We start from the raw sequence: 15,760 nt of genomic DNA, 5'->3' as shown, positions 1-15,760 counted from the left end.
ACTGAATTCCTGTATGAGTTCTAGCAGTTTTGGGGTGGAGTCTTTTGGGTTTCCACATAAAGTATCATATCATCTGCAAAGAGTGAGAGTTTGACTTCTTCCTTGCCAATTTGGATGCCTTTGATTTCTTTTTGTTGTCTGATTGCTGTGGCTAGGACTTCCAATACTATGTTGAATAGCAGTGGTGATAGTGGACATCCCTGCCGCGTTCCTGACCTTAGGGGGAAAGCTCTCAGTTTTTCCCCATTGAGAATGATATTCGCTGTAGGTTTTTCATAGATGGCTTTTATGATATTGAGGTATGTACCCTCAATGCCTCTACTCTGAAGAGTTTTGATCAAGAAAGGATGCTGTACTTTGTCAAATGCTTTTTCTGCATCTATTGAGAGGATCATATGATTCTTGTTCTTTCTTTTGTTAATGTATTGTATCACATTGATTGATTTGCGGATGTTGAACCAACCTTGCAGCCCAGGGATAAATCCCACTTGGTCGTGGTGAATAATCCTTTAAATGTACTGTTGGATCCTATTGGCTAGTATTTTGGTGAGAATTTTTGCATCCATGTTCATCAGGGATATTGGTCTGTAATTCTCCTTTTTGATGGGGTCTTTGTCTGGTTTTGGGATCAAGGTAATGCTGGCCTCATAAAATGAGTTTGGAAGTTTTCCTTCCATTTCTATTTTTTGGAACAGTTTCAGAAGAATAGGTATTAATTCTTCTTGAAATGTTTTGTAGAATTCCCCTGGGAAGCCATCTGGTCCTGGGCTTTTGTTTTTTGGGAGATTTTGGATGACTGCTTCAATTTCCTTAGTGGTTATAGGTCTGTTCAGGTTTTCTATTTCATCCTAGTTCAGTTTTGGTAGTTGATACATCTCTAGGAATGCATCCATTTCTTACAGGTTATCTAATTTGCTGGCATAGAGTTGCTCATAATATGTTCTTATAATTGTTTGTATTTCTTTGGTTGTTTGTTGGTTGTGATCTCTCCTCTTTCATTCATGATTTTGTTGATTTGGGTCATTTCTCTTCTCTTTTTGATAAGTCTGGCCAGGGGTTTATCAATCTTGTTAATTCTTTCAAAGAACCAGCTCCTAGTTTCGTTGATCTGTTCTACTGTTCTTTTAGTTTCTATTTCATTGATTTCTGCTCTGATCTTTATGATTTCTCTTCTCCTGCTGGGTTTAGGCTTTATTTGCTGTTCTTTCTCCAGCTCCTTTAGGTGGAGGGTTAGGTTGTGTACTTGAGACCTTGCTTCTTGAGAAAGGCTTGTATTGCTATATACTTTCCTCTTAGGACTGCCTTTGCTGCATCCCAAAGATTTTGAATAGTTGTGTTTTCATTTTCATTGGTTTCCATGAATTTTTTTAATTCTTCTTTAATTTCCTGGTTGACCCATTCATTCTTCAGTAGGATGCTCTTTAGCCTCCATGTATTTGAGTTCTTTCCGACTTTCCTCTTGTGATTGAGTTCTAGTTTCAAAGCATTGTGGTCTGAAAATAGGCAGGGAATGATTCCAATCTTTTGGTACCGGTTGAGACCTGATTTATGACCTAGGATGTGATCTATTCTGGAGAATGTTCCATGGGGACTAGAGAAGAATGTGTATTCCGTTGCTTTGGGATGGAATGTTTTGAATATGTCTGTGAAGTCCATTTGGTCCAGTGTGTCATTTAAAGTCTTTATTTCCTTGTTGATCTTTTGCTTAGACGATCTGTCCATTTCAGTGAGGGGGGAGTTAAAGTCCCCCACTATTATTGTATTGTTGTCAATGTGTTTCTTTGCTTTTGTTATTAATTGGCTTATATAATTGGCTGCTCCCATGTTAGGGGCATAGATATTTACAATTGTTAGATCTTCTTGTTGGATAGATCCTTTAAGTATGATATAGTGTCCTTCCTCATCTCTTATTACAGTCTTTAGTTTAAAATCTAATTTGTCTGATATAAGGATTGCCACCCCAGCTTTCTTTTGGTGTCCATTAGCATGGTAAATGGTTTTCCATCCCCTCACTTTCACTCTGGGGGTGTCTTTGGTTCTAAAATGAGTCTCTTGCAGACAGCATATCGATGGGTGTTGTTTTTTAATCCAGTCTGATAGCCTGTGTCTTTTGATTGGGGCATTGAGCCCATTTACATTCAGGGTAACTATTGAAAGATAGGAATTTAGTGCCATTGCATTGCCTGTAAGGTGACTGTTACCATATATTGTCTGTGTTCCTTTCTGGTCTATATTGCTTTTAGGCTCTCTCTTTGCTTAGAGGACCCCTTTCAAGATTTCCTGTAGGGCTGGTTTTGTGTTTGCAAATTCCTTTAGTTTTTGTTTGTCCTGGAAGCTTTTTATCTCTCCTTCAATTTTCAATGACAGCGTAGCTGGATATAGTATTCTTGGCTGCATATTTTTCTCATTTAGTGCTCTGAATATATCCTGCCAGTCCTTTCTGGCCTGCCAGGTCTCTGTGGATAGGTCTGTTGCCAATCTAATGTTTCTACCCTTGTAGGTTACATATCTCTTCTCCCGAGCTGCTTTCAGGATTTTCTCTTTGTCTATGAGACTCGTAAGTTTTACTATTAGATGTCAGGGTGTTGACCTATTTTTATTGATTTTGAGAGGGGTTCTCTGTGCTTCCTGGATTTTCATGCCTGTTTCCTTTCCGAAATTAGGGAAGTTCTCTGCTATAGTTTGCTCCATTATACCTTCTGCCCCTCTCTCTCTTTCTTCTTCTTCTGGGATCCCAATTATTCTAATGTTGTTTCGTCTTATGGTATCGCTTATCTCTCGAATTCTGCCCTCGTGATCCAGTAGTTGTTTCTCTCTTTTTCTCAGCTTCTTTCTTTTCCATCATTTCATCTTCTATATTACTGATTCTCTCTTCTGCCTCATTTATTCTAGCAGTTAGCGCCCCCATTTTTGATTGCACCTCATTAATAGCCTTTTTGATTTCTACTTGGTTGGATTTTAGTTCTTTTACTTCTCCAGAAAGGGTTTCTCTAATAACTTCCATATTTTTTTCAAGCCCAGCTAGTATCTTTAAAGTGATGATTCTGAACTCTAGATCTGACGTCGTACTAATGTCCGTATTGAGTAGGTCCCTGGCAGTCGGTACTACCTCTTGTTCTTTTTGTTGAGGTGATTTTTTCCGTCTTGTCATTTTGTGCAGAGGAGAATAGATTAATGAGAGAACAAAATGCTAGCAGAGTAACAACGTCCCCAGAAAATATACTCTAAACAAATCAGAAAAGACTTGAAGCAGTGGGAAAAGAAAGGGAAAGAGAGAAAAAAGAAAAAGAAAAAGAAAAAAAAGAAAAAGATAAAGATAAAAACAAAAACAAACAAAACAAAACAACAACAACAAGAAAAACAGAATGTGATCAAATATGATCAGTGCCACACACTAGATTTGGGGTGTATTTTGGTCTTTTAGAAGAAAGTGCCTCCCGGGCGCCTGGGTGGCTCAGTCGGTTAAGCGACTGCCTTCGACTCAGGTCATGATCCCGGAGTCCCGGGATCGAGTCCCGCATCGGGCTCCCTGCTCGGCGGGGAGTCTGCTTCGTCCTCTGACCCTATCCCCTCTCATGTATTCTCTCTCTCAAATAAATAAATAAAATCTTTAAAAAAAAAAAAAAGAAGAAAGTGCCTCCCAAAATTTTAAAGAAAGAAAAACTTATATATGTACAAAAATAAGGGTTGATATGATGAAGGGATGGAATATGACTGTAAAGATGGAAATTATAAAAAATTTTATAAAAGGAATTGATAAGAAGTTGTTTGAAAAAAGAAAGAAGAGGATTTAAAAAAAGAAAAAAAAAGGGAGAGGATGTGATCAGGCAGGGGAATAGAAAACACCATATACTAGAGATTTAGGGTATATTTTAATCTGTTAGAAGAAACTATCTCAAAATTTTAAAGAGAGAACAACTTATATATATAAGCCAAAAATACGGGTAACTACTATGAAGGGATAGAATATGACTCTCAAAATGAAAAATAAAAATGTTTTTTTTAAAAAAAAGGGATTGATAAGATGTTGCTTGAAAAAGGGAAAAAGAAAAATTCAAAAAGAAAAAAAAAAAAAGACAGTTAAAAAAAAAATTAACTTTGAAAGAGTACAGAATCATGGTAAAAAAGCCATGAATTCTATGTGCAGTAGTCCCCTAGCGCTGGAGTTCTGCCGTTCTCATTGATCGGTAAACTTGGTCTTGGCTGGCTGTTCTCGCTGATCTTCTGGGGAGGGGCCTGTTGCCGTGGTTTCCAAATGTCTCTGCCAGAGGCGGAATTGCCCCACCCTTGCCCCCTCCCGGCTAAGTAATCTGCTCGGGTTTGCTCTCCGGGGCTTTTGTTCCCTGCGAGCTTTCTGTACAGCTTTGGAGGCGGAGAGTGAAAATGGCGGCCTCCCAATCTCCGCTGCGGAGGAGCCAGGAACTCGGGGCCCCGCTTCTCAGTGCGCCCCCAGAGAAAAGCCGTCAGTCACTCCCGTCTCCCCGGTCTCCGGCCGCACTCCGTGCTCACCCGGCCTGTGACCGCGTGTTTCTATCTCTGGCACCTGACCCCAGGTGGAGTCTCCAAACCCAGCAGATCCCTGCGGTGCACTCCCGCGCGGCTCCTCCCGGGGGAGGAAGGTGAGTCTCCCTGGATCTGCCGCTTGTTGGGTCCCTGCTGGAGGAGCAGGGGCCCGACTGTGCCGCGGATCACGGTTTATGGCAACCCCGAGCTGAGAGCCCGCGCCTGGGCTCCGCCTCTGCAGCCGGCTTCCCTGCTGCGTTACCTGGGAGCTCTGCCACACTCAGGCACCCCCGGTCTTCCTGTGACCCCGAGGGTCCTGAGACCACACTGTCCCGGAGGGTTCCACCCCGCGCTTAGCCACCAGAGTGACGTCCCTCAGTGGAGCAGACTTTTAAAAGTTCCGATTTTGTGCTCCGTGGCTCTATCACTTGCCAGAACGGCCGACGGAGGCCCCTCCCCCGCCGTCTATCCTCCCGAATATCGCCTCGGATTCACTTCTCCGCACGTCCTACCTTCCAGAAAGTGGTCGCTTTTCTGATGAGAGAGTTGTTGCTCTTCTTTTCTTCGATCTCCTGTTGAGTTAGTAGGTGTTCAGAATGGTTTGATCCCTATCCAGCTGAATTCCTGAGAGGAGACGAAATCCAGGTCTCCTACTCCTCCGCCATCTTGCTCCCGTGTCTCTTTTTTTTTTTTTTTAATGAAATAAGCCTTTTTACAAGGAAATGGTAAAAATTTAGTGAAAAATTACTAATATATCAGTACTTTAAAAAGTTTCATTTTGAAAGTATAATTATTTCCTTTAAGAAAGCATGGTATATGCTTTTAGGAAGTGTACAGGATGTGAAATGCTAGATTCTAGAAGGAATCAGGAAATGACAGTTTATAAAGTTGTGCAGTTAAGAATCAATATAGAATGTAAGACATCAGCTGCATAGTAACATTTTCTAAGAGATGATTTGTAAAGTTTGCGGTTTTGTAAGTCGATTTTCAGTTAAATAAGAGTATATTGCTAATCTATTGAGGTGGCCAGAATGTACTCTGAGGAAAACATGAGACAGAATGTCATGTCACAAGCCACCCCAAAACTTAATGCCATAAGGGAAAAGTTTATTATGGTGTCATGGTGTTGTGGTTGACTGGCCCAGCTGGGCTGGGCCTTCAGGCTGATGCACTCACGGGGCTGGAAATTAGTGTTGGCTCCTGTGGGCTAGGGTACCTGCATCCAGCCTTGCCCTCTCAGATTCAAGAATAAATTCTACCTCTTGAACGTGTCGGATGGGAGAGATTAATGGTCTTATCTAATGTGTCCTAAAGCTGAGACAGGGACATTGACTTGTCCTGGCCTGATGGCTCTGTGCAATAGGAAAACGCATTCCCTTTATTCTGGATCTACGTACCAAGCAGCTGCCCAACACGATGTGACACGCATGCCAATCTTCCTGTGGGAGAAAACGTTCTGCTGATCAACGAAGATAAATCCTCTGAGTGCTTCTGTTCTTCTCTGCAAATGATTTAAATCAGAGTCTTTGGAGACTTTGTTAATGTGAATCACCCAGGTGAACTGATCAGTCAGACCCTCCATGCTCTGTACTCTGGATGGAAAGAAATTCCTCAGAGTTTGGGTACTCCCGGAAACCAGTCTTGATGCCTAGGTGGCCAGATTATTTAGCTTTTCTTAGCTGCCAAGGATTTACATTTGGTCCAAGTAATGCCTTTTGAAGCTAAATAACCTTCCATAGTAAAACATTGGCTGTAAATTAACTTTGTACCTATAATTTTGTTGTTGTTACTGTTGTTGTTGTTGTTTTATGTAGAAAATATCAGAGAGCGTTACGGAACCCTAACAGGAGAGCTACATATGATTGAGTTGGAGAAAGGTCGTAGTGGTTTGGGTCTAAGTCTTGCTGGGAACAAAGACCGATCCAGGATGAGTGTCTTTGTAGTGGGGATTGATCCAAATGGAGCAGCTGGAAAAGATGGTCGACTGCAGATTGCAGATGAGCTTCTAGAGGTAAGTTCTTGTGAAAGATGCTGAATTTACTCTTGCTGAATTGGTGCACTGGAATCATCAGTTTCCACCCGGGCCTCCTGTGGTGACTGAGAAAACTATTGCTTGCCTAATAAAATAGATGCACTGCAGCAAATTTGGCTGTAAACCAAATCTCTGCTAAGTAGAGTCCGTGTTCCCATTAACTTCCATTAAAAGGTTGTGACTGGGTAGCACCAGAAACAATTTTTGCCCCAAGACACTAATAAAGATCACACTTCAAAAACATTTTTTTGTGTGCTGTATTTTTCTTAGTAGGTTTTGAAAAGCCAAATGACCAGTCACTCCTCAGTAATGAGATTGACCCACTGGACATTCTGGAAACTGAATTCCTAATGGTAGAAGTGATGGGGGTGGGGTGCAGTGGGGTCAAAGTTAAGGCTAAATAATGAAAACAGTAACTCAGCTGTCCAAACAGAATAAATTTCTGGACCATACTTTAGAGTGTTTAGAATTGCATTTGCTTGTTTTGGTTGTCCTAGCCTTCTGGAGACTGGGACCCACATGCCTTTATATAGCCTTAAAACTCTTCCTTCCATTCTTGTTTCTCCATTGGCTGGGAAAGCTCAGTCAGCAATGGCTAAATGACTAGATGACTGGCAGTTTCCAGTAGGTACTATTCTGCTTCGGTACTTTCTGCTTTCCAAGTCCCGAATTTACCTGTGGTGCTCCTCCCCGTGGCCTAGTCCCAGGGCCTGAGTTTTGAGATTAACTAAGACCTATGACCATAGCGGGCTTCCCAGGTTGATCTGTGCAGGTCATTAGTGCCTCCAGGAGAGCCTTTGCTTTGTACAGAACACGCTGGAAGCCCGGTGCCTGCCAGGAAGTTTATGCTCTACTTTTCTACAGTCAGTCCAAGTGGTTCCTCTGTCATCTGTGGAGTCAGACCCACCTGCACATCATTTTAATGTTGGCTTTAAAACATGGGCTTGTCTTTTTTAAAGATTTTATTTATTTATTTGACAGAGACACAGCGAGAGAGGGAACGTAAGCAGGGGGAGTGGGAGAGGAGAAGCAGGCCTCCCGCGGAGCAGGGAGCCCGATGTGGGGCTCGATCCCAGGACCCCAGGATCATGACCTGAGCCGAAGGCAGCCACTTAACGACTGAGCCACCCAGGCACCCCGGGCTTGTCTTTATTCACCATCTCAGGTTCATGTTCTGGGAAGGAAAATACATATAATATTTTAAAAGAAGAAAAAAATGACCTTTTTATTAGCTAGATAGGATGATAAGAATTAGCAAAACTAAAATTTCAGGCTCAATTAATGCTATTTGTTTCTCACAGATCAATGGTCAAATTTTATATGGAAGAAGTCATCAGAATGCTTCTTCAATCATTAAATGTGCTCCTTCTAAAGTAAAAATAATTTTTATTAGGTAAGCATTTTCTTTTTTTAGTTTACTAAATACTTTTTGTTAGTCTTTCAGAGTTCTTTTAAATGAAAATAAAACATTTCTAAATGTCGGAGTGTGTTATAGTCCCAGGTCTTTGGGGTTGCAGAATTTTCTCTAATAATCCTTCTGAGTCTTCAAGTAAAAGAATGAAAATAATATGAATCATTATGCTATGATAGGTCATTGCTTTTTCTTTTAGAAATAAAGATGCGGTGAGTCAGATGGCTGTATGTCCTGGAAATACAGTAGAACCTTTGCCTTCTACCTCAGAGAATTCTCAAAATAAGGAGGTATGTATCTTGTGTTTGTTTCTCTGGGAAGATTTGATTGATACACTATGTATTAATTCAGCGAACAATTATAGAGCCCTTACAGGAATATTAAAGATAAATGACTCCTGGTCTTGGCCCCGAAGGAGCCTAGTACAAGAAACGCTCATGTAAACACCACTTCCATGAAGAGTCTGCATAGGGAATAATGAAGGTAGAAAAAGTTGTTAAGTCTCCTTCTGCAGAGATAGTGACAGTGAATCCCTAGGTGAGGTGACATGTGAAGTATGTGTTGGAAGTAGAAGACGCGGGGGGCAAAAACATTCCAAGCAGACGGCATGGACTAAGGGATGGCATGCAGGCTCTGGAAGATACAGGGAAGAAGAATTGCAGGGCATCACTGAATAGTGGGGGAGGCGGGGAATGGGGAGCTGGTGAGGAAAAGGTCACTGAGAAAGGGAGATTGGGTCAGATCATGGGAAGTGTGATGGAGACTTTGTCTTTGAGGCTTAAGGAACTCAAAGAGTAAGAATTGTATTTTTAAGCACTTCTCTGGAAATAGTGCAGAGAAAAATCAGAGGTTTCAAGGAAGAGAAGTTAAGGTAAAGGGAGTAACAAAATTATCAGAGTAGTTCAGGAGAAAGTTATTGAGGGCCTGAACTAATATAAAAAAATAAAGAAGGAAGAAAGAAAGAAATGATTAAGTCAGTAGTTGCAGAAGTTTAGGATCCAACTTAGCATTACCTTATCCCTAACTAAATGTACTCCATGAGAAACAACGAGTGGTTGAGAATCTGTTTACCTGACAAGTTTTTATTATCTGCCCTATGCCAGGTACTGCTTTTTGGGCTGGGAATAGGCTGGTGAATGAGACAGACAAGATGTAGACAGCTTCCGGAAGACTGACGTGGTGACTTGGTGGATGGCTGACTTTTACCAGAATAGAAAAAATTAAAAAGCAGATATTTGTAAAAATAGAAAACAGCTTTAGGGTGGAGTGCGGGTTGAAGAGCCTGGTAGAGCTGTACATTGGGACATTTAGTCTAGAGTTTAGAGACGAATTCCCATAGATGCGTATTTGTCATTTGTTAGCCATGGGAGCTTAGGCTCTTCCGTACAGAGAATACTTAGAAAGAAGAGGGCCAATGTCAGAATTCTTTAATAACAACAAGGAGGAAGCCTAACAAAGAGTGGTCAGAGGTAACAAGGAAGGACCAAGCAGGCACAATGCCTGGCAGCCAAGGAGGGCACATTTCAAGAAGGGTATATTCTACGATCTTGAATGCCGAGGAGAGGTCAAGTAAGGAGATGAATAGAGGCCATTGGACTTGGCAACCAGCTGATTACTAGTGTTTTTTTTTAGAAAGCAAGTGGTGGATAAAAAAGAAAGCATGACCTATGACCATAGCGGGCTGATTCACTAGAGCTGTGAATCAGCCCCGTCACGTAGCCTGCTGGGGGGGACGGGGGGCAAGGCCCAGAGTGTCCATCTAAGCTGCTTCAAGTTGACCAGGACACTTGGGTGAGAAATCTGAATGGGGCTGATCCCAGTGTCAGGGGCTTGGCTCTCACCTCTGTATGAGTCTCTGCACACCCTTCAGGCTGAGGACCCGTGTCCCAGAAGCTTCCTCTCCACCTTTCCTGCCCTTGGAAGGGCCTGTCTAGGGGCTGGACCTGCCTCCACAGCCTCCACAGCTTCCCTCACAGCTAGAGGGTAACATAGAGTTTTTTGGTGTGCCAAAGCCTCAGATCCTTGTTAAGGATGAATAAAAGGCATAGAGAATGAAAAGCTTAAAATGAGAGGAGCCATATCATTACAGTGCAAGAAGGTGTAGAAGCAGAAACACTCTCTCCTAAAGCAGTGTGTAAGCACTGGGCTGTCTACGTGAGGAGTGTCACTCGTTCTGGTGAACTGAGAAACCATTCGAATGGTGAACTGAGTTGAGTGGCTTTTCAAGATTATAAAGGAGAAAATTTTATTTTCATACAAATGGTACCACATAGAAAGCCCTTAAGAAAATGGAATATTTTTTTCCTTTTTTAAGATTTTATGTATTTATTTCGAGAGAGAGTAAAACATTTAATAGCTCCTAAATTCCTGTGATGACTAACATAGGGAAGAATAGTGGGTGGTGCCTCCGCTAGTGTCCTGTGTTTCAGTGAGTCTCACTGCGGGTAGCTGGGCTGTGATGAGATCTCATTAGAGAATAAATCCAGGAAGTCTTGAGAACCGCTTTGTGTCTCTGTGTTCTGAAATAATTTTTGTCTAATCATACCATATTAGTATTTTGAAGAGAGTATAATGTTCATAAATGTCATGAAATGTTAATTATAACACATGAAATAATTTTGATTAAAGTGGCCCTTATTAAGCAAACAAAAATACATAACACTCAGTTGCCCATTTTACCATTTCTTCCCCTCTGTCAGGCTGAGCCAAGTGGTACTACTTCCGATGCAGCTGTGGACCTCTGTTCATTTAAAAATGTGCAACATCTGGAGCTTCCCAAGGTAAATCTGCTTTGAATTGGGATTTTTACACCAGTGATCTAATTCGCTGGTTCTCAGAATTGTGGTCTCTAGACCAGCAGCATCAGCATCACCTGGGATCTTGTTAGAAATGCAGATGTTTGGGCCCACCAAATCCTATTGAATGAGAAATTCTGGGGGTGGACCCGCAGTTTGCATTTTTATAAGCCTTCTAGGTGATTCCAGTGCACACAGACACTTGAGAATTACTGTGTTAATTGATACTTTAACGGGAACTAAGCTTTTCCTGCCTTTATGATTATCCCAAGGTATGACATTTGGCAGTCTTTCTCTTTCTTTTTTAAAGATTTTATTTATCCATTTGAGAGAGAGAGAGAGAGTGAGAGAGCACGAAAGTTGGGTGAGGGGCTGAGGGAGAAGCAGACTCCCCGCTGAGCAGGGAGCCGGATGCAGGACTCGATCCCAGGACCCTGGGGATCATGACCTGAGCAGAAGGCAGATGCTTAACTGGTTGAGCCCCACAGGCGCCCCACTCCTTTGATACATTTACCAAGGGCCTGCTGTAGAGGAAATAAAAAGAAGAAAGAAACAAATTATAGTCTCTGTCCTTCATAAAACTCAAAGTTCGAATAGCTAGAAGTTTCACTGATAAGCATCAGTGAAGTTATTTACTTTTGAAAAGATCTGGACCTTAGGTTCAAATGACCACTTTAGAGAGGTGGTTTGCTGAACAGAAACCTACAAATGCTTTCAGGTTCTGCAGGCTCATGCTGAAATGCAGGCAGGGACAGGGGTGGATGAAGGAGAATATTTGCAGAGAGAGCAGCAAAGTGCTCAGGGAGAAGAGGAAGGCAAGCCAGGGGGTGGGCGTGGAGCAGGGGTATATTTACTGCAGGCAGAAAGAAGTGGCCAGAGGCCACTGTCCAGTTCTGAGACAGTGCAGCATGGTGCTTACAGGCCTTGACTCCAGAATCTGTGTTCAGCCCTTGCTTCCTCAGGTATACATCTGACACATTATGTGATGTTCTTTTGCCTCAATTTTTTCACCAGTAAATTGGAGATGATAATATTACCTTTGACCTAATTGTAAAGATTAAATGAGTCCTTTGTAAGTAGTTGGCATAATGCCTGACACACACTCAGACTTTTTAAGCAAAAAAAGACTGTGATGCTATTGATTTGGTTTTGTTTTTACAATAAATGTGTGCAAAATGGATTGCCCTGGTCTTACTTACAGTACATTTAAAAGAAGTCGTTATTACACACACTTTGTGTTGTAGGTAGAAGGAAAAGAACAGAAGTCATTAAAGCCTTTTGCCTTTTCTACCAAGAAGTTCATACACTTCAGTTCAGGATCCCTCACTCTGTTGCCATTTGAGAGAGAAGATACCTTCCTTTTTCCCCTGTTGATTACAGATTTTTCCTTTTCCTCCTAAATCCCAGAGTATCAGAATTTATTTAAGAGTGCAGTCATTTCCCTACAATTTGTGAATTATGAAGCATTTAAGTATACTGGATTCATTATAATAAATTTTTTTAAAAAAAAAATATATAGGTTTATGCTTATCTTTAGAAAAGCCCAAAATAAGATCATTTTTTTTTACATGCCTTTCATGGCATTGGCCTAATTTATTTACCTAGAGTTTAGAACATCCTAGAATATAATGAGTGCCCAGGAAATGTTGGGAGAATGACCCTGTTAAACAGATGCAGTATGAGCAAAACACTCTAGTGGTTGAGCTTGTAGACTAAAGCCAAACCTTCTGGGTCGGAGCCCTCCTTTGCCTCTTACAAGCTGCTGGCTGGGACCTTGGGCAGGGTTCTTAATCTGGACAATTTTCCCTCTACCAAGTGGAGATAATAGTAGTACTCATCTCCTACATTTGTAGTGAGAATTAAATATATATTGTGTGAAGAGTCCAGTACCTTGCACTCATATATAAATACTGCCTGTTTTTTTTTTTTATTGTTATAATTATTAGGAAAGAATAAGCTGGCAGAGAGATGTCTGACTGCTTTCTGGTACCAGTTTTCTGTGATGCTGTCTCCTCCTGTCTTAGGCTACCTGATTAAGGTGTTCTGTAGATGTTTAATCGCCCTAATCCCCTATTCAGAATCTTTCAAGGACCTCCATTCTCAAACAGATAAATTCAAGTCTCTTGGCCTGGCATTCAGCAGTGGGGGGGTTGTGGGGGGAGCGGGGACAGAGGCCTGCTTTGTCAGAGGCCCTTCTGAGTGACCTCTGATAAAATATTTGGAAACTTGATCTCATTGGTCCCCACTTCTCTTCTGTAAATGGGGCTGCCTGTATCAGGGGTTACTGTTGGGATTCTTTAAGCTAATGAGCAAGCTCCCTTCATTCTACAGCTGGTCTCTGCCTTTAGCCTCCTGCTGACTTAATCAGCAGGTGTCTATTATGTGCACTTCCCTTTCTGAAGTAGTTGCTGTAGGGGAATCCAAGAACTTGAAGAAACTTCAGATTTTATTGCTCACGGAAAGCTTCCATTTATACATAGATTTCAAACAAATCTAAAGCTCAGGTAACTGAAATGTATTTTATTGATGAAGGCCAAAGTGAATAAGGGGGAATATTCAAGAATCTTTTAAAATCAGCTGACATTAGAAGCAATCAACTATGACTTCAAGTGTGGGCTTTTGGAGCCACTTAACTTTTCTGGGTCTCAGTTTCCTTGTCTGTAGGATAGGGAAATAATGAAACCTTTATATTAGAAATATTTTTGAAGGATTAAATGAAAAATCTGTATAAAGCACTTCGTGTGATGTCTCTCCCAGTTGGATGGGAGCCCCCAAATGTGGGGCAACAATCCTGTGGAAGCCAGTGACTCAGGAGGTGAAAGAATTCACCTGAGGCAGAACAAGGGAGATAGAAGTTTATTGAACACACCACAAGCAAGCAGCGGCCAGGGCTGCAGAGGAGAGGTTATCTGCCAGGAGGCAGTGGGTGGGGCTGTTTTTAAAGGGAGAAGGTAAGGAGGTAGGCACAGAGGTATGGAATTTTCCCTTTTTTTGGCAATTGTTCCTGGTTGTGAGTAGCCCATTGGTCGTATAGGGCTTATGGATATTTTGAGGTGGGTCACCTGATGCGTCCATCTGTATTCAGTCAGGGGGTCGTTGTGGGCCCTTTCTACATTCCATCGCTCACCTGTTTGTCTGAAAGCGGCCTATGCTTCACACTGTTCAAGTCATTATTTTCCTTAATATTTTAATCATGAGGTTCTGAATGCTCCACAGAATGTGTGCTTAAAAACATCCTTTGAGGAGGCCCTTGCTAAAAATGACAGGTTAATGGGGCACCTGGGTGGCTCAGTCCTTAAGCGTCTGCCTTTGGCTTGGGTCATGGTCCCAGGGTCCTGGGATTGAGCCCTGCATCCGGCTCCCTGCTCGGCGGAGAGCCTTCTTCTCCCTCTCCCTCTGCTCCTGCTTGTGTTCCCTCTCTCAGCTGTCTCTCTTTCTCTGTCAAATAAAATCTTAAAAAAAAATGACAGGTTAAAAGACACAGCATACTATATAAGCCTGTCCACTCCAAACCCCATTATAAGTGGACTCTGCAAACAAAACTCAAGAAGGCAAAGAAGGGAGAATCAACCAGCCTGCTAACATTCATACCTCATCCGCAATTCTTTGTCATTTATAGCACCCTGTATTTTTAAAGATTGTGATTATTTGAAAAAAATTAATGGTGAAGTCTCACGTGCATTATGTTGTTTACTTCTCAGCCACACTGTGATATTGCTTTTATTTTCCCCACTTATAACAGTTCTTATAACTCAAAATGGTAGAGTTAGAACTTAAACTCTGGTCTTAAAGCTCCAAGTCCCATTTTCCATTCCTTGTTTCAGCTTGCGACTGGGGCCCATTTACCTTTCCAAAACACCTATATGTTTCTTATAAGAATCTTCTACTTCATTCAAACTGACTTGTATCAAGAGCCCATGGCGATTTATTTTAAGAATTCATCCCTCCTTGGGCGCCTGGGTGGCTCAGATGGTTAAGCATCTGCCTTCGGCTCAGGTCATGATCCCAGAGTCCTGGGATCGAGTCCCACATCGGGCTTCCTGCTCCTTGGGAGCCTGCTTCTCCCTCTACCTCTCTCTCTCTCTCTCTCTCTCTCATGAATAAATAAATAAAATCTTTAAAAAAAAAAAAAAAGAATTCATCCCTCCTTGCCTTTGCTTATACAACTTGGGGTACCCTTCTGCTTTCTTTTAGATTACCTAAATCCTGTATGACTCAAGATCTAGCTTAATCTCATGTCTGTTTATTTTGAAATGTTCCTTCAATATTCTGGCCTATATAATGCTTACTAGTAATGTCTTCACTTATTTGTCATTTAACTGTGCCTGGCTCAAACATGTCTCTTGTGATAAACATTCATGTGGGTAAATTTTCTATACATCTATATTGAAAACATGTTGAAAAAGAAGAAGCTGTTATATTTTTTCTACCATTATCTCATATAGTATGGGGTAGCATAGTTCATACTAAGTATGCAGGAGGGTGGAAAGGATGAAGGCTTACATGCTGTGTGCACACAAGGGAAAAATGTCAAGTACAGGGGGGTCAGGAAGGAGAGAACGGTTTTCCTAACAGTCTTAAAACAGAAATTGTAGTAACAGGTCATTTGTAGTTAAGTTCTGACTCCTTAGAAACTCTCCAGACAGGTCAATTATCTTTTTTTTTTTTTTTAGGATAGAGAGAGTGCAAGGCTAGGGTGAAAGGGGGGTGGAGCGGGGCAGAGGTAGAGAATCTTTTTTTTTTTTTAATTTATTCATTTGAGAGAGGGACGGAGACAGAGACAGAAAGAGCTCAAGCAAGGGGGAGAGGCAGAGGGAGAGGGAGAAGCAGGCTCCCTACTGAGCTGGGACCATGACACGGGGATATGGGGGCTCCATCCCAGGACCTGGAGATCATGATCCGAGCCGCTGAAGGCAGACCCTTAACCATCTGAGCCACCCAGGCGCCCCTGTAGAGAGAGAGTCTTAAGCAGGCTCCACGACCCTGAGATCATGACCTGAGCTGAAATCAAGAGTCAGA

General features: G+C 41.9%; 1 protein-coding gene across 1 annotated transcript in view; it reads left to right on the top strand.

The window, feature by feature from the left end:
- The window catches only part of MPDZ (multiple PDZ domain crumbs cell polarity complex component), a 148,887-nt gene that overhangs the window by 111,138 nt on the left and 21,989 nt on the right, over nucleotides 1-15,760 (top strand). The window contains 4 exon segments of the mRNA XM_021682415.2: nucleotides 6,318-6,514; nucleotides 7,837-7,928; nucleotides 8,146-8,236; nucleotides 10,646-10,726. Coding sequence (XP_021538090.1) covers nucleotides 6,318-6,514; nucleotides 7,837-7,928; nucleotides 8,146-8,236; nucleotides 10,646-10,726 — 461 coding nt within the window.

The sequence above is a fragment of the Neomonachus schauinslandi genome, chromosome 13 (genome assembly GCF_002201575.2).
Source record: "Neomonachus schauinslandi chromosome 13, ASM220157v2, whole genome shotgun sequence".
Classification (NCBI taxonomy): domain Eukaryota; kingdom Metazoa; phylum Chordata; class Mammalia; order Carnivora; family Phocidae; genus Neomonachus; species Neomonachus schauinslandi.
Note: the sequence above shows the minus strand (reverse complement) of the source record. Positions and strands in the feature narration are given on the sequence as shown.